The following is a 25890-nucleotide window of genomic DNA, read 5'->3' on the forward strand; positions in this document are numbered from 1 at the left end:
GTCCCCCAGTCACCCCCCTTCCCCACATACGTTACCTGATCCTGGAGCTCCATCCTCCTCGACGTCCTGACTGCTTCTGATGTGCGCATGCGCGTCAGAAGCAGTCAGCTCTGAAAATTTAAAGTGACAGAGACCAATTTGGTCTCTGTCACTAAACTATGATTACTGTGATAGAAAATATCACAGTAATCATAGTAATACAGTGAAAATGAAAGTGAAAAAAGTACAAGTGAAAAAGTGTAAATGTGAAAAAGTGAAAAACATACAAACAAAATAAAACACACTTTTTATTATAGTAATAATTGCGGTTTACTCCCAGATTACCCGTAACCACCGCAGGTTGCCCGTATCCGCCCCAGTTTGCCCGTAACCACCGCAGGTTGCCCGTATCCGCCCCAGTTTGCCCGTAACCACCGCAGGTAACACGCCAGATTACATGTAACCACCGGACGTTGCCCATAACCACAACATCTTGACCGTAACCACCCCAAATTGCCAGTGACCCCCTCCAGATTGCCCGTAACTACCGCACGCTGCCTCTGACCACCGCACGTTGCCTGTGACCACCGCACGTTGCCCCTGACCACCGCACGCTGCCCCTGACCACCGCACGTTGCCATTGACCACCGCACGCTGCCTCTGACCACCGCACGCAGCCATTGACCACCGCACGCTGCCTCTGACCACCGCACGTTGCCATTGACCACCGCACGTTGCCTCTGACCACCGCACATTGCCTCTAACCACCGCACGTTGCCTCTAACCACCGCACGTTGCCTCTAACCACCGCACGTTGCCTCTAACCACCGCACGTTGCCTCTAACCACCGCATGTTGCCCATAACCACCGCACGTTGCCCATAACCACCGCACGTTGCCTCTAACCACCGCACGTTGCCTCTAACCACCGCACGTTGCCCATAACCACCGCACGTTGCCCCTAACCACCGCACGTTGCCCCTAACCACCGCACGTTGCCTCTAACCACCGCACGTTGCCTCTAACCACCGCACGTTGCCCCTAACCACCGCACGTTGCCCCTGACCACCGCACGCTGCCCCTGACCACCGCACGTTGCCATTGACCACCGCACGCTGCCTCTGACATCGCACGCTGCCATTGACCACCGCACGCTGCCTCTGACCACCGCACGCTGCCATTGACCACCGCACATTGCCTCTAATCACCGCATGTTTCCTCTGACCACCGCACGTTGCCTCTGACCACCGCACATTGCCTCTGACCACCGCACATTGCCTCTAATCACCGCACGTTGCCTCTGACCACCGCAGGTTGCTCCTGACACCGCACGTTGCCTCTAACCACCGCACGTTGCCTCTAACCACCACACGTTGCCTCTAACCACAGCATGTTGCCCATAACCACCGCACGTTGCCCATAACCACCGCACGTTGCCTCTAACCACCGCACGTTGCCTCTAACCACCGCACGTTGCTCATAACCACCGCACGTTGCCCATAACCACCGCACGTTGCCCCTAACCACCGCACGTTGCCTCTAACCACCGCATGTTGCCTCTAACCACCGCACATTGCCCCTAACCACCGCACGTTGCCTCTAACCACCGCACGTTGCCTCTAACCACCGCACGCGCCCCATAACCACCACACGTTGCCCATAACCTCTGCACATTTCCTATAACCACCGCACGTTGCCTGTAACCACCACATGTCGACCGTAACCACCCCGAATTGCCAGTGACCCCCTCCACATGGTGCGTAATCAGCCCCGATTGCCCGTAACCCCCCAGATTGCACGTAACCACCACACGTTGCCTCTGACCACCGCACGTTGCCTCTGACCACCGCACGTTGCCTCTGACCACCGCACGTTGCCTATAACCACCGCACGTTGCCTCTAACCACCCCAAATTGCCAGTGACCCTCTCCAGATTGCCCGTAACCACGCCAGATTGCCTGTAACGACCCCAAATTACAGGTATCCATCCCAGATTACCTATAAGCACTTCAGTTTATCCGTAACCACCCCACGTTGCCCGTTACCACCCCACATTGCCCGTAACCACCCCACGTTGCCCGTAACCACCCCAGATTCTCTGTAACCACCACAGGTTGCCCATAACCACCCCAGGTTGCCCATAACCACACCAGGTTGCCCGTGACCACACCAGGTTGCCCGTGACCACCCCAGGTTGCCTGTGACCACCCCAGGTTTCCCGTGACCACCCCACATTACCTGTAATCTCATTTTTTATTGTATTTTAGTAACTGCGCTATTCTAATAACTATTACTAGCTGCGGTTTTGCTCCAGCAAATTGGCGCTCCCTTCCTTCTGAGCCCGGCTGTGTGCCCATACTGTGGTTTATGCCCACATATGGGGTACCGTTTTACTCAGAAGAAGCTGTGTTACAGATTTTGGGGTACGTTTTCTCTCCTGTTCCTCGTGAAATTAAGAAATTTTTAACTAAACAAACATATTATTGGAACAATTTGAGTTTTTCATTTTTACTGTCTTATTTTGAATACTTTCCTCTAATACCTGTGGGGTCAAACCGCTCACTGCACCCCAAGATGAATTCTTTCAGGGGTGTACTTTCCTAAATGGGGTGACTTTTGCTGGGGTTCTATTCTGCTGACACTACAGGGGCACTGCAAACACACCTGGCACTCAGAAACTTCTTCGAAAAAATCTGCACTGAAAAAGCTAATTGGCGCTCCTTCCCTTCTGAGCCCGGCTGGGTGCCCATACAGTGGTTTATGCCCACATATGGGGTATCGTTCTACTCAGGGGAACCTGCGTTACAGATTTGGGCATGCAGCTTCTCCCCTGTTCCTAGTGAAATTGAGAAATTTCAAACTAAACGAACATATTATTGGAAAAATTCTAGTTTTTCAATTTTACTGTCTTATTTTGAATACTTTCCTCTAATACCTGTGGGGTCAAAATGGTCACCACACCCCAAGATGAATTCTTTGAGGGGTGTACTTTCCAAAATGGTGTGACTTTTGGGGGGGTTCTCTTCTCCGGACACTACAGAGGCACTGCAAACGCACCTGGCTCTCAGAAACTACTTCAGCAAAATCTGAACTGAAAATGCTAATTGGCGCTCCCTTCCTTCTGAGCCCTCCTGTGTGCCCATACAGTGGTTTATGCCCACATATGGGGTACCGTTGTACTCAAGAGAACCTGCGTTACAAATTTTGGGGTGCAGATTCTCTCTTGTTCCTTGTGAAATTGAGAAATTTCAAACTAAACGAACATATTATAGGAAAAATTCAAGTTTTTCATTTTTACTGTCTAATTTTAAATACTTTCCTCTAATACCTGTGGGGTCAAAATGGTCACCACACCCCAAGATGAATTCTTTGAGGGGTGTACTTTCCAAAATGGGGTGAATTTTGGGGGGTTTCTCTTCTGCGGACACTACAGGGGCGCTGCAAACGCACCTGGCGCTCAGAAACTTCTTCAGCAAAATCTGCATTGAAAAAGCTAATTGGCGCTCCTTTTCTTCTGAGCCCGGCTATGTGCCCATACAGTGCTTTATGCCCACATATGGGGTACCGTTGTATTCAGGAGAACCTTCTTTACAAATTTTGTGGTACTTTTTTTCTCTTGTTCCTCGTGAAATTGAGAAATTTCAAACTAAACAAACATATTATTGGAAAAATTTGTGTTTTTCATTTTTACTGTCTAATTTTGAATACTTTCCTCTAATGCATGTGGGGTCAAAATGCTCATCCTACCCAAAGATGATTTCTTTGAGGGGTGTACTTTCGAAAATGGGGTGACTTATGGGGGGATTCTATTCTGCGGACAGTACAGGGGCTCTGCAAATGCACCTGGCGCTCAGAAACTTCTTCAGCAAAATCTGCATTAAAAAAGCTAATTGGCGCTCCTTTACTTCTGAGCCCGGCTGTGTGCCCATACAGTGGTTTACGCCCACATCTGGGGTACCGTTGTATTCAGGAGAACCTGCGTTACAAATTTTGGCATGCTTTTTTTCTCATGTTCCTTTTGAAAATGAGAAACTTTAATCTAAACGTATATATTATTTGAAAATTTAAATTTTCGATTTTTTTACGGCCTAATTGTGAATACTTTCCTCCAGCCCCTGTAGGGTTAAAATGCTCATTATACCCCTAGATTAATTCTTTAAGGTGTCTAGTTTCCAAAATGGGGTCACTTATGGGGGTTTCCAGTATACAAGCCTTCTAAATCCATTTAGAAAAAGAACTGGTCCCTAAAAAAAATCAGTTTTGGAAATTTTCACAAAATGTGATAATTTGCTCATAAATTTCTAAGCCCCGTAACACCCTAAAAAAGTAAAATATGTTTCCCAAATTATGCCAGAATAAAGAGGACATATTGGTAATGTGATTTAGTAACTAATTTATGTGCTATGACTTCCTTTTTTAGAAACAGAGAATTTCAGAAGTTCATAAAATGCAAAATTTTCAAATTTTTCTTGATATTTTGATGTTTTTCACAAAAAATACACAAAGTAGTGACCAAATTTTGCTACTAATATAAAGTGTCATATGTGATGAAAAAACAATCTCAGAATCGCTAGCATACTTTAAAGCATCACTGAGCTATAAGCGCATAAAGTGAGACAGGTCAGATTTTGAAAAATGAGCCTGGTCATTAAGGCCAAAACAGGCTTTAGAGGCAAGGGGTTAAAAGGAAACTGTTACCTCAGAATCACTAATAAAACTGCCAACACTTTGGGGGACATTTATGGCTGATTCGTTCCTTCTTCCTGGCGTATGCCTGCCATATGCCCCACTCGCCAGATTGGCGGCAGGGGAAGCTCAGCAAGGCAGGGAATGGGCACGGCCTCCTTCTGCGCTTCATTTATCATGATTTACACCTGCTCACAAGCTCACCTGGAAGCAGGTGTAGATTTATTGCACCGGACGCACGGCTGTCGGGATTCACTAAGAGTCATGCTCCTCTTAGTAAATGCAGCCGCGGAAAAGGGGGCAGGGCATAATTGAAGACCGGCATATGAGTACGCTGGTCTTGATAAATCTCCCCATTTGTTTTTGCTATGAGTTTCTGTACTACTTCTAAAAGTGCATTTTGTTGTTCATTCAGTGTCACAGGGGTGTGCCATAGATCATGCCATTCTGGTGAGGGTCAAAGAGGTCAGATCACAACCAGTCAGAAAGCGATGGTATATTCTAGTAATGTTATCACTTTACCATCGTATGACTAGGAGATTGGAATATCCCACCATCATTCACTGCTAGAGGCTGGGATTTTTCTTACTTTTTGTCTTTTTGTTATTGAAGCTTTATAAGCAATGAGCAAGTGGGTTATAGTGCCAGGAATGGAAATGCTGTATTACTCCTGTTCATAGCATTGTATTATAGCACAGTGCACCAATGGACATGAAGGCAAGCAGTGCTTGTGTAAAAAGAAACATATATTTTTTTTTTGCACATATTACTTGAGGCAAGTTAGAACAAGCATCTTTGTATAGGACAACCCCCAAGGCTTATATGGGTCCAAGTATTATAGGTAGTGCTGCATTGACTGCTTTATTAAATTGAGGTTCTTACTGAGGAAGGTTTATATACAGTATATATGAACTGTCAATGTACATATCTGGGGGAGTTGCTCAGGTATAGCTAGGTAGCGGTCGCAGACAGAGGATAACAAACAGTTCAAATCTAAGCATTTATTCACATTGCAGAAACAAGTGGAAAAAAATCCAGCATTACCTTCATGCTGGCACAGCAAATAAGCATACAGTCCCGGCTTGGCCTTTTTGCAGTGGCAGAAGTTCCACACAAAGTTTTTGTTTTTTACAGCAGCTGCTGAATTGTACGTAGTCCTTGTGCAGTCTGAACACAGTCTAACCCAGGGATGGGGAACCTTCGGCCCTCCAGCTATTGCAAAACTACAATTCCCATCATGCCTGGGCAGCCAAAGATAAAGCTTCGGCTTCCCAGGCATGATGGGAATTGTAGTTTTACAACAGCTGGAGGGCTGAAGGTTCCCCATACCTGGTCTAACCAGTCCTCCTAGAGAGGTCACATATGTGTACTCCACGCTCTCTGACTTGAGCACACACAACATCTCCATGTGCCCACACTCTCAGCTCAGCTTTGTATGCTGGATGATGCCTAAAACCTGGAATGGCCCATTAACTTCAGTCCTGTCCTTGAGTATAGCTCTCTGCATCTCTATAAGCAAGACCAGCTGAGAGGAAGATACCTCCCATCCAACAACAAACCCCTCACTGTGTCACAATATATAAGCAGTTACATCACTGGAGCTTTGCTACTTTGTGACATCGATCACACAACACCCTGCCAAAAGTGGGGAGAGAGATAAAGAAAGAAACAGAAATGGATGAGACAGACAGAGGTAGGGGAATGATGTACTAACAGCCTCGTATGGAGCCTCAGGGACAATATGCTGCCAGAAAAAAAGTGTTGACCCATCAAGAAGCCTAGAGAAGATGTATCTCACTGTGTGAAGAAGGACTGATATACAATGCGGCTATCGACCACTCATTAGTTGAGCTGTGGATCTTAGCCAAAAGTTTGGGCTGGGGGAGGGGGATTTATGAACACTGGCTACATTGGTCTAACCTGAGTCCTCACCCCCATGCCCACACGCAGTCTCAGAAATCTACACCATCCTCTAAGGTCTTAAAGGGGTACTCCAGCGTGGGGGCTATATTTGGATCTGGCCGGGGAGGAGGTGGCTGAGAAAAAAGACGTCCACTCACCTCCCCGGTTCCAGCGGCGGGACCCGTATCGCGGCGCGGGCTTGAAACGTGACATCTTAAGTCTGCTCAGCCAGTTAGTGACAGAGGCGGCATCCGTTTCAAGTCCGCTCAGATCCCGCCTCTGTCACTGACTGGCTGAGAGGCCTTGAGACGTCACGTCTCGAGCCCGCGTCAGACACCAGGAAGCCGGGAACCGGGGAACGGAGCGCTGCGATACCAGACACCAGAAAGCCACTGGAACCAGGGAGGTGAGTGGACGTCTTTTCTCTCAGCCATCTCCTCTCCGGCCAGATGCAAAAATAGCCCCCACGCTGGAGTACCCCTTTAAAGACAAAGTCAAGTGTTACTTCTTCTACTAGCCTCTTCTTATTATAGATGCTTAGTAAACTAATGGACCACACAATATATGGAAGAACTTAGCTTTGAAACTGACAACAAATACAATAGAAATAAATCTACAATCTGTAGTCAGTGACAGACACTTCCCACTCTGCTGGAATTAGAAGATCCTGTAGAAACAACTAAAATCCATAATGATCAGTATAGATGCAGCAGAGTAAGTGCTGCAGTATTTCATTGGAACTAATTCCATCGCTCAGTTATAAATCCCAATATCTACCACACAAGGGGAGATTCTGTGGAGGATGTGGCTGTGACATAAGATCACAAATTAGGCATCATTGTTCGGACAAATGAAGCTGTGACTTGAATTGATGGCATAAAATAATGTGCATGCAGACAAATTGTCAGAGCTCCATGAAAAGCACCTGTAAGAAGGGATATGTTTAACTGAAAGACATGGAAGGGAGTTATAGCATTGCTGTTTTAGGCTAGGTTCACACTACAGCAGTCACTTCCGGGCGGCCTCAAATCTCCTAGTGCGCATGTCCGTGACGCTTTTTGCGTCGCGGCTGTGCGTGCGTGGGGTGAGCTGCTGACCCGGAAGTGACGCGGCCTCGACTTCCGGTCCGGCGCGCCGACGAGTCCGGAAGCGATGTTAACTCATAGTGAGGCCCGGTATGTATATAAGGGAGATGGGGATTTAGGGGGGCAGTTCCCTGAGGAAGCCCGGTTGAGGCGAAACGTACGTAGGGACGGCTGTGACCCTCATAGCAAGAATGGGTGAGTGCTGATAAGACTAAGGGTTTGTGGTTTGTCTTTTTTACAATATTGCTTTAATAGTAGTTCACTTTATTTAATCCATGGTAACAAATATAGTGGCATTTTTACTAGACAATCCCTTGTGAGTCACCCAGTGTTAATCCATTCATTCTATGTTGTTGTCAGTAATATATGGAATTGTATTAAGATTTGGTTGTTTTTAAATATATATTTTTTAAGTGTTTTTTATATTGTTCTTATCATGTTATTAACACAATCATGGTAAATAAAACATTTTCTGTAATGATTCAGAACTTATGCCCATAATTTTGTCATGTATTTAGGTTCACACTATGTAAAAATGACGTCCATCTTACATAATAATGTCCGTCATTGCTCAAATAATGTCCATACTTTTTGGAAAACAAAAAAAGGACATTATTTGCACAATGACATCTGTTACATAGTGTGAACCTAGCCTAAGATGTTCGCACAACGTTTTTTTTCAGCTCCGTTTAAAATTATGTCCGTCATTTTGAGTGTAAAATAACAGATGTTATTTAGCAGCCTGGCCTTCTCTTACTGCAATGACAGGTGTTTGTACATTATTCTAGTTTGGGGTTACTAATTGCACTTTGGGTGTGGCTTAATTGAAAAGTCCATTGAATTTAATAGAAAGAACGGTGAAAAAAGAAAAACTGTGTGTGAACAACTAATAAAAAACATTTCCTGTTTGCAAAAGACGTCCGAAAATAATTATCATGTTCATTATTTTGACGTCCGCGGTAAAAACATCCGTCATTCAATACGTTGTGTGCATTGGACGCCCGTCTTTCCATTGACTTCTGGTGGTCTGTTTACTGGGACAGTCTTTCTTACAGAATACTGCATTGTGATGTTTAGAAAATATATTCTCTCTAGAGATGAGCGAACCTGGAGCATGCTCGAGTCGATCCGAACCCGAACTTTCGGCATTTGATTAGCGGTGGCTGCTGAAGTTGGATAAAGCCCTAAGGCTATGTGGAAATCATGGATATAGTCATTGGCTGTATCCATGTTTTCCAGACAACCTTAGAGCTTTATCCAACTTCAGCAGCCCCAGCTAATCAAATGCCGAACGTTCGGGTTCGGATCGACGTTTGGCTTGACTCCAGCAGAGTACTCTAGTGCAATAGGATGGCCAAATATAAGAGAAAGCCCCAGGCATTACCATGTATTTTCCAAGTTAATTGTATATTTATGAAATCACAAGAGGAACAACCCTTGTACAAAACAGATGTAAAGTGACCAAAACTGCAGGAAGTAACAAATGCAGAAGTTACATATATTTCACATGATTGCTTTTTGCTTTTTGAAATCATGAGTTTTACAATATGACTTGAGCTTCTAAATAATGACAGAACTATTTTGCTTAGGTTTATAACTATTGACCTGTGACCAATAAATTTGCTTCAGAATGCTATTCAGTCCATACCAGTAGCACTGATGGAACCCTAATAGATCAGTGGCGTAGCTACCATAGAGGAAAGGTAGGCAGTTGCTATGGGGCCTGTGCAGGAGGGGGGCCCAGGGGAGAAGGTAAGAGCGTGTGTCCTTCTGCTTAACCCCTTATGTACTGCAGTGTGTAAGTGACCCAATGTTTACTTACATGCTGCAATACAAAAAAAGGGTTAACAAGTAGAAGATAGAGATCTCTGCTTCACTGCTCTGATAAACTTTGACCTCTGTTCTCCAGCTGCGCAATCACGTAGGAAAGGGAAATGTGCAGAGCTCCCTGCAGAGGTCATGATTTATCAGTGCACCAGCAGTAAAGCAGATATATATATAATATATTCAGTACTTTGTGTTGTGCGTAGGGGAGGGGGGGGCCCTTAAAAATATTTGCTATGGGGCCCCGTGAATCCTAGCTACACCCCTGTAACAGATCATTTTGCTTCTTGCTTCTGTCTTCCTGAAATATCCATGTTTTCCATAAGTAAGTATCCAGAATGCCACACGGGGAAGCATTTTTAACTTTCTCCAAATACAAGTTCCAATAGCCCAATAACAATGAATAAAACTATGATAAAAGAGTCTAATAAAAGCCCACAAGAGTTTATTGTTCAATGTTCAGGACTGGTTTAACTTGCCAGAAAGAAGTAAAAAAGATGATTCCAGTCGAGTCTGGCAGCAGTGTCTGGTATGGAGATTGGGCTAGTGATATCCAACAGATACCAGGTTAATCCGCAGATGGATAATGCGTTTCAATACAATATACTACCTTACTACCTTCTTCCTCAGATCCTACTGGTAAATTAAAAGTTAGTGGCAGTCATATTTTCAAAAGCAACAGCAAGAAGTGCGGCCACATTTGTTATTTTGAATCAGTTTAGTTATTGATGATCATTTTCTGTTAGCTGATAAAGGTGCCTATACACTTTACACTAAAGATGGACAAACCTGGCCAACAGTATAAGATATATGGGGTCCTCTCTACTCTCCACAGACAGGTGATGTTGGTGGAGATAAAGGTTGGATGGATTTTCATTTCCTGACCCTTTTGCTCTGGAAGAGACAAGCCAGTGCCAGAGCATTACCCGTTCCCCCTCCACTGGTGTCTTCTGATTCCCACTAAAGTAGTCCATAGTACCTGAACAGAGTAGCCAGTCACTCCTCCAGCTGCATTAACATATACAGCAATAAACGTCCCCACCATATTAAACAGTATAGGCAGATGGAGCATCTGTCTAGGGAACATAGAGAATGTCCACTGCTACCTATTACAACCTTTATATGGTTAGAATACTCATTTGTATTGGAAGAGCTAAAAAAAAAATCTGCAACTACTTGTTAAGTCTTCTCAAAAAAATAAACAAAAAAAAACTGATGGTGGAGAGGGTTAAGTTTTATTCTGTTTTATCAAGAGACCATTCCTCCAGCCTTATAATAGGAAGTTCTGCACGTTCTCGACATCAGAAGTGGGAAGATCACCATTTGCAGTGTGGGGAGACGAAACTAAAGAGAACAATTCAGACTATTGTAAATGTTCCATTGAAAAGGACAAGGGCCAAATGTATCCTGTTATCTAATGAACACAAAAACAACAGGACACTTGTATCACCTAGAGCTGAGATACACACGGGAAAGGGAACTGTACTAAATGCAATGCTGCTGCACTGTGAGCCTATTACATAAGGGATCCTACATATAGTATACTGAGGCTGGCAGATTATAAGGATAGACACATAAGGGGTCACATTACAGGATGGCCTTTTGTTCTTTTATTATACCAAAGTAATATCTCAGTGCAGCATTATAAACAATATTAGAAGGAATCCTGTTCTTTATGACTTTCTCCCCCACTGTATGTAATTAAAGGGGTTATCTCACAACAAAAGATCTTAGATTGTACAAGGAGTCCTCTTTTCATATGTACCAGTCTATGATTTGTTTTATGTCACTTTTTATATGTGTACATTCTGTATGTGAACCCCTTATCGTATGTACATCGCTCTGGAATCAAAGGCAAGTTAAAAATAAATAAATAATATTAACAAGAACATCAGTATATATAGGCTACTATATAGCAGTGCTTCTCAATTCCAGTCCTCAGGCCTCATAATTCCATTGTGCCATTGCCCTATTCTATAGAAGTGCAAATGGAATATAGAATGTACAAATACATTCCTTTCTTTCCTATTTGAGTTGTCTGAGGAATTTTTTTCAAGAGAGACCTTGGGGGGATTTACGAAGCATACGCCGGAGGGAGAAGGTGCGGGTTCGTCGCTTCTCCCTGACGTACGTCTCCCTGATGGGCGGGCTGGCGGAGCTTGCGAGGGCGTGATAAGGCCTCATTTATCATGATTTACACCTGCTCCCAGACATAAATCATGATCAAAATCTACACCTTCTGGAAGCAGGTGTAGATTTCGTACGCCGGGCGCTGATTCGGGTGCCCGGCCGGCCGGATTCACTTAGAGGTGTGCACTTCTTAGGGGGCAGGGCCTAATATAAGACCGGCGTACTTGTATGCTGGTCTTTGTAAATCCGCCCCTTTGGGTGTAGAAGTAAAAAATACTGCATACTCACTTGCTCCAATCCCCACCAATTCTCTTTGCTTCTTCCTGCTCCCAAAAGACAACCCTGCAGTGATGGCCCCCTCAGCAAATCACTGGCTGAAGCAGTGACCCACCCCAGGTGCTGATTGGCTCAGTGTCCATTTTCTACAGGATTGTGCCAATTTTAAGAAGCAAAATGATAGCACCAAAGATTGGAAGTCATTGGGTATCATAGGCAGGGGAGTAAGCTTTTTTTTATTTTGTATTTTTGCACCTGGGGTAATAAAAAAATAGAATTCTCAGACAATTTCATTAACCATTTCTAACCCCCCTTGTTTTGCTGTTTATATATATTTATTGATAATATATATTACTGTTTATTGCAATTGTATATGTTTTGGTTTGTTTTTGTTTTTTTTTTTGTATTTCGTTTACTATTAATAACGTTTGTATTACTTTTCCCCCTACTGTTGTCTCCAGTTCAGGTGCAGTTTGCAATTAAGCTCCATTTACTTCAATGGAACTGAGTTTCAAAACCCCACCCAAACCTGGAGACAACAGTAGGGGGAAAGTGGCCATGTTTTTGTAGCGTTGAATAACCCCTTTAACACACACTATTGTTTCTGCATTTTGCCCCCTCCAAGAATCTGATCTGAAGTGGTTTTTCGCAGTTTTTTGTTGTTGTTGTTACAGTTGTTTCTGGTGACTTTGTATGTTCCCATAAATTAGTAAAATTCTTATTTTTCTGACATTTGTCAAATCCTATAAACATACATGAAAGCACTCCCCCTAAAGCATGTTGGCCAAGATTTATCATGGCTTTTGCACCTTTTTGGGTGAATATACTCGATATATGCTCTTTTTCCTGGCATAGTGGTAATTATGAATAATTATTCAGTGGTTAAATATGTTTTGTCTGTGTTTGTTTCATTTTATTATTCACTTACTAAATGTGAAACCTTATTTTAATAATATATAGTTGCATTAGACTAATTTATTGTTGCTCAAAATTATAAAAATTGCGCCAATTTTTACAGCGCCAAATTTACAGGAAAGAACCTTGCAATAAAAGAAGACACATAGATATTTACCCCATTGTGTTAAAAAAAAAAACAATACAGATAAACACATAGATAACATTAATATTTAAGATATTTATGCCAGAAAAAAACTCTATAAAAATATTTTTAGTATTTATTAATATTTTACATTTTTATTTATTTTCTTTTTTTCTTTTGCAAACAACAATGCAGCCAGATCTTTACGGACGTGTAATAATAAAATATGACATGCACTACAAACAATGCCTTTTTTTTTTTCCCTCTGGCATTTTATGGTTTTCGGGTGGGGATGGGGGGGGGGGGTGAATCTGTGGGAATTCTCAAAACACAGGTCTGCCGTCACAGAAATGATTATTACATTGTCAGTCCCATAAATGATTCTGACAAAGCTGTCACATGTGAACATGCCCTTACTGCATCTCACTGTGCCCCTCATCCCATCGCATTGTTAGCTATAAAACAAGCAGGTTATTATGATCAATAACAACATATATAACAATGTTTTCTTCACACCTAAAACAATGATATCGCTCACATTTGATAACATATAATTCGGTGAGAATCCCTTTATTCCTGGATCCCTTTATTACGTGGTAATCCATCACAACAGAAGAATCTTTTGTCTGGAAGCTGTATCCTTCCCGTAAGGCTTAAGGCCTTCCTCCACAGCATAAGACAAACAAAAAAGATGTATGGGGTATACAATAGATGGTGATCCGCCCTATTTTTCATCGCAATCACTATATATATATATATATATATATATATATATATATAGTATGCAGCATAAAAAGCAGTCCTTGCTTCCTTCCTACTGTACACTAATGTGTCTCGGCACTGTCTGATGTGCTGTGTGGTTGTGAGTGTTGCAGCAGGGCTAGTCCCAATGGTTAGAGCCAGTGAGCATGTGCAGAGCAGCCCAAGGTATGTGCATGTTGAGCTAACAGAGAGGCTTGTCTTTGCAATGCCATGTTTGTGTATGTGTACCAACTACTGGACAGGATTCTGTGAGCCTGCTCGCCCTGCTCTGTAATCTGATGTTTTCTTGCTTCTGTTTCAGTCTTCAGGATAATTCCTTCAGCAGCACAGCTGTAACCGAGTAAGTGAACGCTTTACATACACCCTGATATGCTTAGTAAACAACAATGTATTCAGCGCTGTACGTTCAAGCCTGTGTGTTTCCTGCTGAAAATTACAGATGCCTATCTCAGATTGCGACTGCCTTGCTAGATTGCATTCATGAATATATATGTACGCTACATACACATACATAGATATATTGTGTGTAAGTGTTTTTTTTTTGTAACCTATTAGATTCTATCTGATTATTTCTATGGCTGTGTGATATACGGTGATCACAGCACTGAATATTCTAATGCCGAGAGGTAGATAGGGTTAACAAAATGCTTGCAAACCCTCTTTTGTTTAATGCCATAAGCCCCCTATAGATTTTAAGAAGCCGGGACTATTGTATGTCTTTATTCATTGGGAGCGCCTGGTGTGAAGTGGGTTAATGGCTGCAGAGAGACAAAACTTTAATAGATCAAACTACCAGTTTTCTCCACCCACACATACCGGGTTTAGATGTGACATAAAGCGAAAAATGACAGGCGGTTTCTTGTGTGAGAGAGCTGAGTGATGTGAAAACATAATGAATGAGATTGGCAGGCTCACTAGTGTAATCCTATTGCATTTATGCATATTGCTTTCAGTGGATTCATTGTAGGCGTTACACAAATGCAGGAGAAATTTCTATGTAAATTTTGTCTATAAACACATCTAGAGAAGGGAAACAATATTTACTATTTTTATAGGAATGTGTACAAATCTTTGTGTGAGGGAGGGTGCAAAATGCAAAAAAATAAATAAATAAAATGCTCTAATAGTATACCTGCTTTCCACTATAACAAAGGGTGGGCTTATAATATAGATGAATGTTATGTAATAAGAAAAATGTATCAATTATGTTGTATTTACTGTATCAAAGTTCTGCATTTAAAGTGACAATTTTGTGCATTGTCAGATGGGAATATATTGGTACACCCATTTTCCTGAATGGTGGGAGCCAAGGCTGTTGAGATTGGACATGGTTCATTAGTATAAAGCAAAAGGCACTAGGCCACACAAATAGCCTTGGTTGTAAGCGCTATATCATAAGAGTGGTTAATACTTAATATGTTGTTACTAGCTGTACATGGATGTCCAGGATGTTCTGGAATAAATTATTATATAGTCATTGGTTACCTTTTGGAAGGTGAACCTGCACCTAGGCCTCAATTACATGTATTATTTGCATATGGCCAGAAAGGTAATCCACCCTATACTACAGAGTGCCCATATGATTGAATTGACCAAACATGGTTTATTTTTTATGTTTAGCCTGCTTCATGGTGGTAGACTATGTTATTGTAACCCCCATATACTACACTAAAGCAGGTCAAGTGTAATAAAACACTCAATTCAAGACAACAGGCATGTCTCAGTACACAACAGAATAGTTTATTGTTGGTATTCCAATGTATACAAGCAACTTAGTGCCCATATCAGATGTGAGTGAACTCTTATATGTGGAGGAACTGCATTTAAATCAACTTCCTCATACATTTTTGTTATTAGAATGGCTTCAATTGTGATCGGGGTGACCCCAAACCAAGGAGTTGAAGTGAAGGGGGAACTCAAATTTCTCATGGTTTCCCCTTCTATCCTTTAGCAGACATAAGGCTCCTATACACATTAAGGCTATGTTCACATGGCGTATTAGACCAGCTGGGTCACAGAACTGCAGTACCGGCCAGATGATCTTTTTGGCCGCAGTGTTCCGATCCGGGCGCATCCGTGCGCCCCTGCATCAGAAGTCCCCACAGCACACTATGGAGCGTGCGGCCGGATCCGCTCGCTCCATAGTGTGCACTGACATGGTTTTCTGTGGCCGCTATTCAAAGAATAGTGGCGGCAGAAAACTGACGTGTCAGTTGTTTGCGGTGCCGCAAGAGATCCCGACTGGAAGGTATACTATGTGTATACACTCCGGACGGGATTCCAAGGCAGCAATGGACGTATATTACCATATAAATCACGGCCGGGGTTTTACAAAAATATTCGGTGTGTGAACATAGCTTAATAGCCTAATATTTTGGTCCTCATATTGCAACCAAAACCAGGAGTGGATTGAAAACACAGAAAGGCTCTGTTCATACAATGTTGAAATTTAGTGCATGGCCGTCATTTTATGACAAATAATGTCTATTATTTCATAACAATGGCCGATGTCTTAAAATAACGCCAATTATTTGCCATTAAATGGCGGCCATCCACTAAATTTCAACAGTGTGTGAACATAGCCTTTCTGTGTTTTTAATCCACTCCTGGTTTTGGAGTGGATGCGGACTCCGCTCGGAATTTCTACCTCTCTTGCTCTGTGTGCACGGGCCCTAAAAGTAACATAGGAAGGTAACATATACCTGCTCTATAAGCGAAAAAATATTGTGCCAAATAACTACTAGCATAGATCAAAGAATACAGTGGTCTATCAAAGAACACAGCAGGCTGTATCTTTATTTTACTCTTTGGACAAAAGTTGAAGAATGGATCTATCCCTTTAGTTTTCTGAAATTAGAAAGGACATTATCGTAGGGTAACAAATATTCTTTCAAAGAATACCCCTTAAGAATTAAAGGGGTTGGCCACCTCATAGTAAAATAGTTCAGTGTACAGTATTAGTAAGTGTACTCACTGTATATACTGACAGCAGCTCCCTGTGTACCTCATGCAGCTAAAATCAGACTCCTCACCTCCAGGCTGTGCTGTCCTGCTCTGTGGTGAGTCTGTCCATAAGATGGCCGACCATGCCCCGCCCCCCAGTTTCCACCATTAGTATATACAGGCTCAGTTGTGAACACTGGTGGCAGGGTATGGTAACATGCTCCTACATTTTTGCCATCTTATGGACAGACTCACCACAGAGCAGGGCAGCACAGCCTGGAGGAGGGGAGTCTGATTTTAGCTCTATGAGGTACACAGGGAGCTGCTGTCAGTAAGTAATGCGAATACACTTACTTATACTACACACTAAACAATTTTACTATAAAGTGGCCAACCCCTTTAAGAATTAAATCATGTTGCTATAACAATGTTGGTCCTTGTTGCATTGTCATATTTATTTTGCTCCTTGTTTAAAGTACTTAAAATATATTTTGTTCCAATGGAATAGAGTAAAATAAAGCGTGTCAAGTTGTAATATACATCTAATGGAAGGGGTATTCCCATCTTAACTTAAAGAAGTCAGGGTCGGCCTTTTTTTTTTTTTTCCTAAAGAGGAGGTGGCTGAACATGTACCTACCTCTGCGGCTCCAGTGCTGGGGTCTGCTATCCTTCACTCTGGTTCCTGGTTCCACGGCTGGTTCTTGGTCTGGGCTTGCACACGGGTCGGGACATGTCAGACCCGATCAGCCAGTCGTGGCCGTCATGAAAGTGGCCTTTTACACAAGCCAATTATCGCCTAGGAGCGTTGCTAGAAACACTCTTGCAGCCAATAATTCGTAAAAGTGACAGCAATTAACTGAGGATGGGGAAAACACTAAGGGCCACATGTATCATCCTGCGAACGGATGATTTTCGGCGGAAATTGCCGATTTGCGTATTATTTTATACGCAAATGGCCAGGGGGGGCGTAAAGGGGGTGTGTAGTGGGCGGAACGGAGGGCGCGGACTCAGAGTCCGCACGATTTACCATCCGTTCCGCCAAAATATACGCCGAAAACCTACGCCAGCTGAGGACTGGAGTAAGTTTTCGGCGTATATTTAGGCGGAACGGATGGTAAATCGTGCGGACTCCGGTGCGCACGGGATTTATGTAGAGGCAGTCCGCCTCTACATACATCTCCGTAGCGCCGGAGCTGCGGGGACATTTTTAAGTCCGGCGTAAAAAACGCCGGACTTAATAAATGTCCCCCTAAATCCTCAGCTAGTGGGGTCTTTTAAGCTGGCTCGAAAAATTATTGTTATCGGTCACACATCTTCAAGTGTAAACAGGGTCATGTATGACCATTAATGATGAAAGGAAACTGACAGCACAGATATGTATATATCCGTGCTGTCAGGTTCCAGATTACACAACAATAAATACTTACCTAGTGTGCTGCGGCTGTGATCCGACATCCTGTTCTGCGGTTCTGCCATCCAGCTGCTATGTCACCAGGCCCCACCTTTTCCAAAGTATTTGACAGCCAGAGGAGATGGGGCCTAAGGAAACAACTTCTGGACAGGAGAGCCGCAGAGCAGGATGCTGGATCACAGCAGCAGCGCACTAGGTACATATGTATTGCTCTGTAATCTGGAAACTGACAGCACAGATATATGTGAAAAGAAACAGATCTGTTCTTTTTTAATGCACAAAAAATTGTAGTTGACCATATTTTGTGTATGTTGAAATTAAATGGAAACAGTGAAACAGATGAAAAAATTTAGAACGAACCCAGTCTAAAATAATTAAACTTGTAGGGCTCTTCAATTTAAATATTTCTGCAAATACATTAATTTATAGAGATGAGCGAACCGGGTTCGGGTGCGAGTCCATCCGAACCCGAACTTTCGGCATTTGATTAGCGGTGGCTGCTGAAGTTGGATAAAGCCCTAAGGCTATGTGGAAAACATGGATATAGTCATTGGCTGTATCCATGTTTTCCAGACAACCTTAGAGCTTTATCCAAATTCAGCAGCCCCAGCTAATCAAATACCGAACGTTCGGGTTCAGATGGACTCGAGCATGCTTGAGGTTCGCTCATCTCTATTAATTTAGCAAGCTTGCCTCTGTCTGTTGATATGTTGCTCTTTTCTTCCCTTTACTCACAGCTCATTTTTTAAGTAACTGACCACCACTCTGTTCTAAAAGCAATGGCCTGACTGATGTTTATATAGCTATAATATAGTTGTATAAAAAATACTGGGGGAACATTTATCAAGACCAGCATACAAGTACGTCCGTCATAAATAATGCCCCGGCCCCTTTTTCCTTAGCAGATTTACTAAGAGGCGCACGCCTTTTAGTAAACTTAACCAGCCCTGTACAATAAATCTACACCTGCTTTTAGCAGGTATAGATTTTATCTTGATTTATGCCTGCAAGTACGCCTCCTCCCTGCCTTACCCTTGCCGCCCTCCCACACCCACCCATCAGGTGAGCCAGGGATACAGCAGGCATACGCTAGGGAGAAGAGGCAAATCAGCATCCTTCATAAATCTCCCCCATAGTGTCTATATACGGCTTAAAGGGGTTATCCAGCTAGAATCGTTTTCTTTCAAATCAATTCGTGTCAGAAACTTATATAGATTTGTGATTTACTTCTATTAAAAAATCTCAAGTCTTCCAGTACTTATTAGCTACTGTATGTCATGCAGGAAATGTTGTTTTATTTTCATTGTGACACAGTGCTCTCTGCTGACATCTCTGGCCAAAACAGGAACTCTGTCTTGGTTTTCTATGAAACCAATAGAAAACCTCTCCTGCTCTGGACAGTTCCTGTCTCGGCCAGAGATGTCAGACTGAAAATAAAATACCAGTAAATTACAAATCTATATAACTTTCTGACACCAGTTGATTTGAAAGAAAAAGATTTTCGCTGGACAACCCCTTTAATTTATATATATGACATTTATACACCAGACAGATCAGTGCTTTTAAAGTAGGGCTGTGGCCAGTAGCATAGACAACGGGCTGGGAAGGGAAGAAGTGGGCATAAAAGGAGAGGGAGGCAAGTTTGCTAAATGACCGAATTTGCAAAAAATATTAACATTGCCTTACAAGTCTACCTATGTGAGAAATATCCCTTTAAGGTTAGGTTCACACACAATACAATAAAAGAAAAAGATGTCTGTAAAAATTGTCATAAAAAGTGGCTGTATTTTGAATCTAATAATGTGTTACATTATGGGGGAAATTTATGAAAGGGAGTAAATATACACCTGGTGTAAACTGCTCACAGCAACCAATCACAGCTCTGCTTTCAGCTCTGGTAGAATAAAAGAGGAGCTATGATTGGTTGCAGTGGGCAGTTTACACCAGGTGTATATTTACACCCTTTCATAAATCTTCCCCAATGTGTTTGTGCGGTTTAAAAAGATGTATATATTTTTTTTTACATATTTTATGCACAGATGCCTGTTTATAATATACTTTTATGTAGAACATTATGAGATAAGAAAAAATGACTATTATTCCCTTATTTTGCTTCTATTTTACTGTGTGTGAACATAGCCTTAAAGTTAACTGCCTCTCTGTGAACTTTATGTGCAGGTCTTCTTTCTGTGCATTTTTGATCTTTGAGTTGTCCTCTAAAGTCAGACTGTAAAAACTTTTACAGATAATTCTTAATAACACATTTTGGAGAAAGCTGAATGAAAACTAATATGGCTGCTATTATAGACCAACAATTTCTAGCAAGCTGTAAGACATTGGGATATCAAATTTACCTAGTACATTGTTCTATCTGCTGTGTTCATGCTCAGGTATACCTAGGCATGACTATTCACATGTCACTTAAGAAGTGTTAGGGCAGATATACTGTTCAAATTCAACTTTCTTAGTAACAACTATACCTACAAGAGCCTGACTAAAGTGTTTGCCAATTCGACAAAACAGGAAACCTCAAAACTCACTGGTCAATTCTTTATTTCAGCTAGGGAAGACTATGGTTGCTTATCTGTACTTCTAAAAGCTAAACTACAAAAGTGGCTGTAAAGCAAAATAGCATAGAATCCAATAAGTACCTCATCTTGTTTTCACCTGTTTAAAAGTTGAGATGACCTTTTAAATAATCCATCATCACTCGGCTTTCTGCCAATCTCAGCATGTTTGCCTCCTAAGCTTTTAAATAGTTGCTGCCCCAACACTATCCACACACTTTTGGACTGTGTTATCACTTCAGCCTCTTAAAGTTTATCCGTCCTCAACTACTAGATCCTGTTTTTAATTGCCCGTCTGTTAATTTAATCATTAGATCTGAACACATGCCAGTGTTCTGCAATGAACGGCTGTGTGGGACACTTGAGAAGCAAGTATTCGCTGTGACACAAGCTACTCACATTTTTGTGATATCATCCCGGTACTTATTAGGCGTTATATCTATCTCCAATGGATAATTGTTGCTACCATTAATTTCTGTATAAAATGGGATGAATTAAACTCTTGCCAAGACGTTATCATCTAGACATAACTGATGTCTGAGAAGTCATTATATAAATTGTTTGCAGAAGGTCGCAGGTGTAGTCAAACAACAAAACAGTCCACACTGACAATCTCACTATACAACTTCAAAAAGTGTAAAATGTTTGCAGCCTTTGCCTTGTTTACAAATACACCAATGCTTTGTTTACAAATACACCAATGTCTTGTTTACAAATACACCGACATCTTGTTTACAAATACATCAATATCTTGGTTGCAGAAACACCAATGCTTTGTTTACAAATACACCAATGTCTTGTTTACAAATACACCAACGTCTTGTTTACAAATACACCAACATCTTGTTTACAAATACACCAATGTCTTGTTTACAAATACACCAATGTCTTGTTTACAAACAATGCATTCTCTCTAGAGAGGCGTGGACTACACATGTTATTGCCTCCTAGGTACAAATGGCAGGTTTCCTTTATTCAAGGACCCCATATTTCTAAGGGGTATACGTTGCTCTTGGACACAATTTAAATGGCCCCAAAATTTAATCATAACATTTTCGTTTTTGACAACTACAGCGTCATTCACATGGCAATATAGGTGATTTGTGTGAATGCTGTAAATTTTATGTCAAAAACAGGGTTGTGTAACAAAAGAAGAATGTAGATTTCCTTATGGTCTTCTGAAGATTCCTCTAAACTTATTTTGGCACTAAATATTTGGCTGTCAAAGACTGTTCTTTAGCAATTTATTTTTAGTTATTTAGCAATTTAGGATTCAATGCTAGGCTTATGGTTACCACCTTGTCCAGAACACCTTTTCTATATACATATAGAAGAATTGTGTTTGCAGTAAATCATGCATTATGATTTCGGTTTTGTCGATTGGCCTTGTTGGTAGTTGCAGAACAATGGCCCAAACATATTCAGCCCAGTGCTCCAAGATGCTACTTAATTAACCCAGTAAGAAGTTCTAGAGTCTCATATATGTGAAGTCCTGAACCTAAGCTACATGGTGAGTTTATGTATTGAGGTCACGGTGTATAGGAATAAAACAGTTCTCTACTGCTCATATATGATTCCGCTTGCAATTGGAAAAGCACATTACTGACTGCAGCTATAAACAGATCAATAGAAGCAATAAACATAGATGATTTATCACAGTATTATAATCCAGTGCAATATAAAGGGTTTGTAGACTGTAGGTCCTTCAGGATAATCACCTGTAGGACCCTGTGTTGGGACTTCTGTAGTCCATTTTCATTGGGGCTCTGTGTTCTTCTTCATTGAGTTCAATCTACCCACATTAGAGCCATAAAGCTCAGATGTCCAAATATGATGCCAATATATTTAACATTAGGTGCATTCTCTCCTTTGTCTTTTTAAACCATTCATCTACTTTAAGTGGCTTGAGAGCATCATTGTCCACCCATGCAAGCACAATGGAAGTAACATGTCACCTACAGAGTGACATGAAAAAAGCTGCCAGTCAAAAGTAGTATTTTTCCATTGACAGCTTCAGGAAAGGTGCACCACTGTGCCATTTGTATTAGCATGGTGCCCATAGTTCTATTGTCTAATTATGATGTTTTATCATAATTAGTATTAAATAGATTACATTATAATTTACAGAATACTGTTTTACAAGTAAATATATCAGTACTGTGCATTTTGTGATCACAAGACTTTCATTGTTCTAGTATATGTCATTTCACCAATCTTACTGACTTTCCTAGAAATCTAATAAAACATTCTTAGCACAGCGACATTCACCTACCTCGTCCTTTCCTTAGAATCTTGTGTCAGATTTCAAGTAACAGAAATCTCTAACAAGTGTCCTCAATGGGGCCCTTTCAATCTGGAATCAGTAGTAGCAGAAGAACAAAGGCCACACCAGTGAGATCTTTTGACGTGTATCTACTACATACACAATGTATGGAGATAGTTTTGATTCCATGCAACACGGACAAGTCAATATCACTTTGTTGGTGTATGATTTATGAAGAGATGTTTTTTACAGTGAAAAGAATAGTATCTCTGTCGTGTTTTGGACACTTTCTAGGTTTTGCCTTAAAATTCTGATGCGAAAAATTACCTAATATAAAAAGAGACATACTCACCTACCTTGGTCTCCCAGCTCCCAGTGTGGCATCATCCTGTCCCTTGCTCATCACTCTGCTTCCTATTTTTGAGACAGACTCATCTAGGCAGTGACAGCCAAGCCAATCAGTGGACACAGGAGCGATCAGTGAGCAGTCTGTCAGTGCTTTGGAAGTACTGGATCACACTATGAGCTGCGAGAGGCTGAGGTAGGTGAGTGAGTAGGTTGTGTTTTATCATTATGACACCTCTTAGCCAAATAACTCTTTTTGGTACTGAAATAACCGCTTTAAACCTGCTGTTCCAGGCAACAGCTCTACTGTGCAGGTATAGCAGTAGGAGTTTGTTAAGACAACCAGTGCCTGAAGATGTGGTCAGCCTTGGCATCCTGTGTAAAGGGCAAATTTTCTGCCATGCATTGCTTGTTGATTGTGGTTGAGTTCTGTCCTGACTCTGGTTCCCTGTGCTTTTGTTCTTGGTTTGACTTCTGACTCTCATCCTGACCTCAGCCTGGTTATCTATGTCTCATCACTTGGATTATTTGTTCCTACTCTGTCTACTTCTTCAGTATAAGCACTACTGCTGCCAATCCATGGCCATAATGGGGACTGCCACCTAGGGGATCTTCCTGTCCATAGTTGTTTCTGGAAGTTAGGGTGAAGCAAAAAGGGATCCCTTAGACTGTTGCTTCCCTGTCACCATTTGTTTTACCTGCAAAACAAGGGAATGGGCAAGGCTCCATCCAAAAAGAGTTTTTTTCTTCATTTCTATGAACAGTTTACAACTTACCTTTATCTGTTAATTCAGCTGTTCCCATGATCCACCCAGCCAGTACCTACTACTCTGGTTTCAGTGCCTCCTTTTTCACCACTTTTATGATATCATGGGGGTCCTAAGGGCTGTTGAGGGTGTATGGGGGTGTGATCTTCCCTCAGTCGTTGCTTACCTAATCTGCCTAGAAACTACAGTGGCTTATCATTTTTGGAGAAGGTCTCAAGGAAGGGAACCTGTCTATTAGTATCCTTGTTAGTCTCAGATCCTATACTTTACTTCTACACCTGTACCAAATGATTCCATGAAACTCGGTTGTAGGCTGTCAGTAATAGGTTTTTGGAATAGGTTGTTGTTTGTCTCGGGTGCACACCAGTAAGTTCCATAAGGTTGGAAAAACCCCAAGGATCATCTCAGGTCTCAAACTTTCTTTTCCCAATGACAAATTGGTGATTTGCATCACATTTAGTTATAAAAACTTTCACAAATCAATTGTCAATTGGCACCCAGACCTTGAAGATTATCCTGACCATTGCCCGTACCAGTCCCTCTGGATACCATTCTTAAAGCAATGGCCCGACAGAGCAGATCAGGCATATCATGTACATATTTGAATATCCATCAAGATAATTGATTTGACCTGCTGTCTAGCACAGAGTAACATCTTCAAGTCTTCTTGTAAACTGCCATACAAGACAGTGTGTGGTTGAGTACTCCTGTGGTGATTTATGCTCAGCCTTTATTCACTGTTGTTACGGATATTACGGAGAGACTCCAATTTACAAATTACCAAGAGGCAAATGGTATCCCCTTTTCTGTGCACCTAAAAGAGTTTACGTTTACACTTAAGGTAAACATATGAATTAAGTACAAAAGTAAAATAAGTTAAAGTAGCTGGTCTCTGGCAGAATGTTTTACTCCTTTACTGTCCTGAATCAGATTCTTCATGTGGACATTATCCATAATAACATGCCTTTAGAATGGATTCACATTCTCATACAGTATATCTGCTGTATACCCTGTGATTCCTCTTACTACAGTCTGCCACTGACACCTTAAAATATGATCAAGTATTCAGTCCTCTCCCTGACATGTTTTTCCAGTGCTCCAGCATCTTCAGGGGGCTATACGAGAAACCGCTGTGTTGCTCTGAACTTCTTGATTTTGTGACCCCCCCTTACCAAAGAAACTATTTTCGCTACAAAATATTTACACCAGTTACATTTACCAAGTTACTATTTCCCACCTACTCCTACTATCTGGATTGCTAATTGTTTTCCATAAATCACTTCTGCACCCTCTGGTTTTCAGTAGGCTTTCTTGGAAGATCAAGATCCCTTAAATCCTTAGAAGATTTAAGATTGGATAGATTCTAAATTGCAAAAAGTCTTGGAAAGCTCTTGTGTGCTATCTATTGATTTTAAGGGATCTGGTCCTGGGGAGAGAAGTTGGGTTCCTAAAGGTCCCCATACACTTTAAACTTTTGAGATCCGCACACACGACTCAGGGCGGTTTGCCATCAGTATGCTGCGTATGGTGCTCTCCTTCCAGCAACACATGGTATTAAGGGAGATAAGCCTCAGCGAGAACTCACCCGCTGTAGCTAACCCCTCCCCATAAAGAACACGGGAACGCTCAGCCATGCTGAACATTCCTGCGAATGAAGAGGACAGGGGCCAGTCGGGAGACATAACTGGTGGCTGAACAATCGTTATTGAAGGTGTATTCATCTAATCATTTACATATTTCACTTCAAGTGCCCTATGGGAGGAGCCTTATGAGGAGGAAAAACTATTACTCACCACGCCTGTGACATTCCTGCTTGCGACTCTGAATGCACAGCAACATCACCCGACCCACACCTCAACCTTATCCCTGAATATTGTTTTTGCCTCAGTTCTTCGATTGTTTGTCTGGTTCC

General features: G+C 42.0%; 1 protein-coding gene across 9 annotated transcripts in view; it reads left to right on the forward strand.

The window, feature by feature from the left end:
- FAM13C (family with sequence similarity 13 member C) overlaps positions 1-25890 on the forward strand; it is a 304323-nt gene that overhangs the window by 155573 nt on the left and 122860 nt on the right. For 2 of the 9 annotated variants that reach the window (XM_069980309.1, XM_069980310.1), the window contains exons 1-2: positions 13776-13847; positions 13984-14022. The exons of 5 other annotated variants lie outside the window; for them this stretch is intronic. In XM_069980309.1, coding sequence (XP_069836410.1) covers positions 13810-13847; positions 13984-14022 — 77 coding nt within the window. In that variant the 5' untranslated portion in view covers positions 13776-13809. 2 more of the 9 variants (XM_069980311.1, XM_069980312.1) reach the window with 2 other exon arrangements.

Source organism: Dendropsophus ebraccatus, chromosome 8, assembly GCF_027789765.1.
Source record: "Dendropsophus ebraccatus isolate aDenEbr1 chromosome 8, aDenEbr1.pat, whole genome shotgun sequence".
Lineage (NCBI taxonomy): Eukaryota > Metazoa > Chordata > Amphibia > Anura > Hylidae > Dendropsophus > Dendropsophus ebraccatus.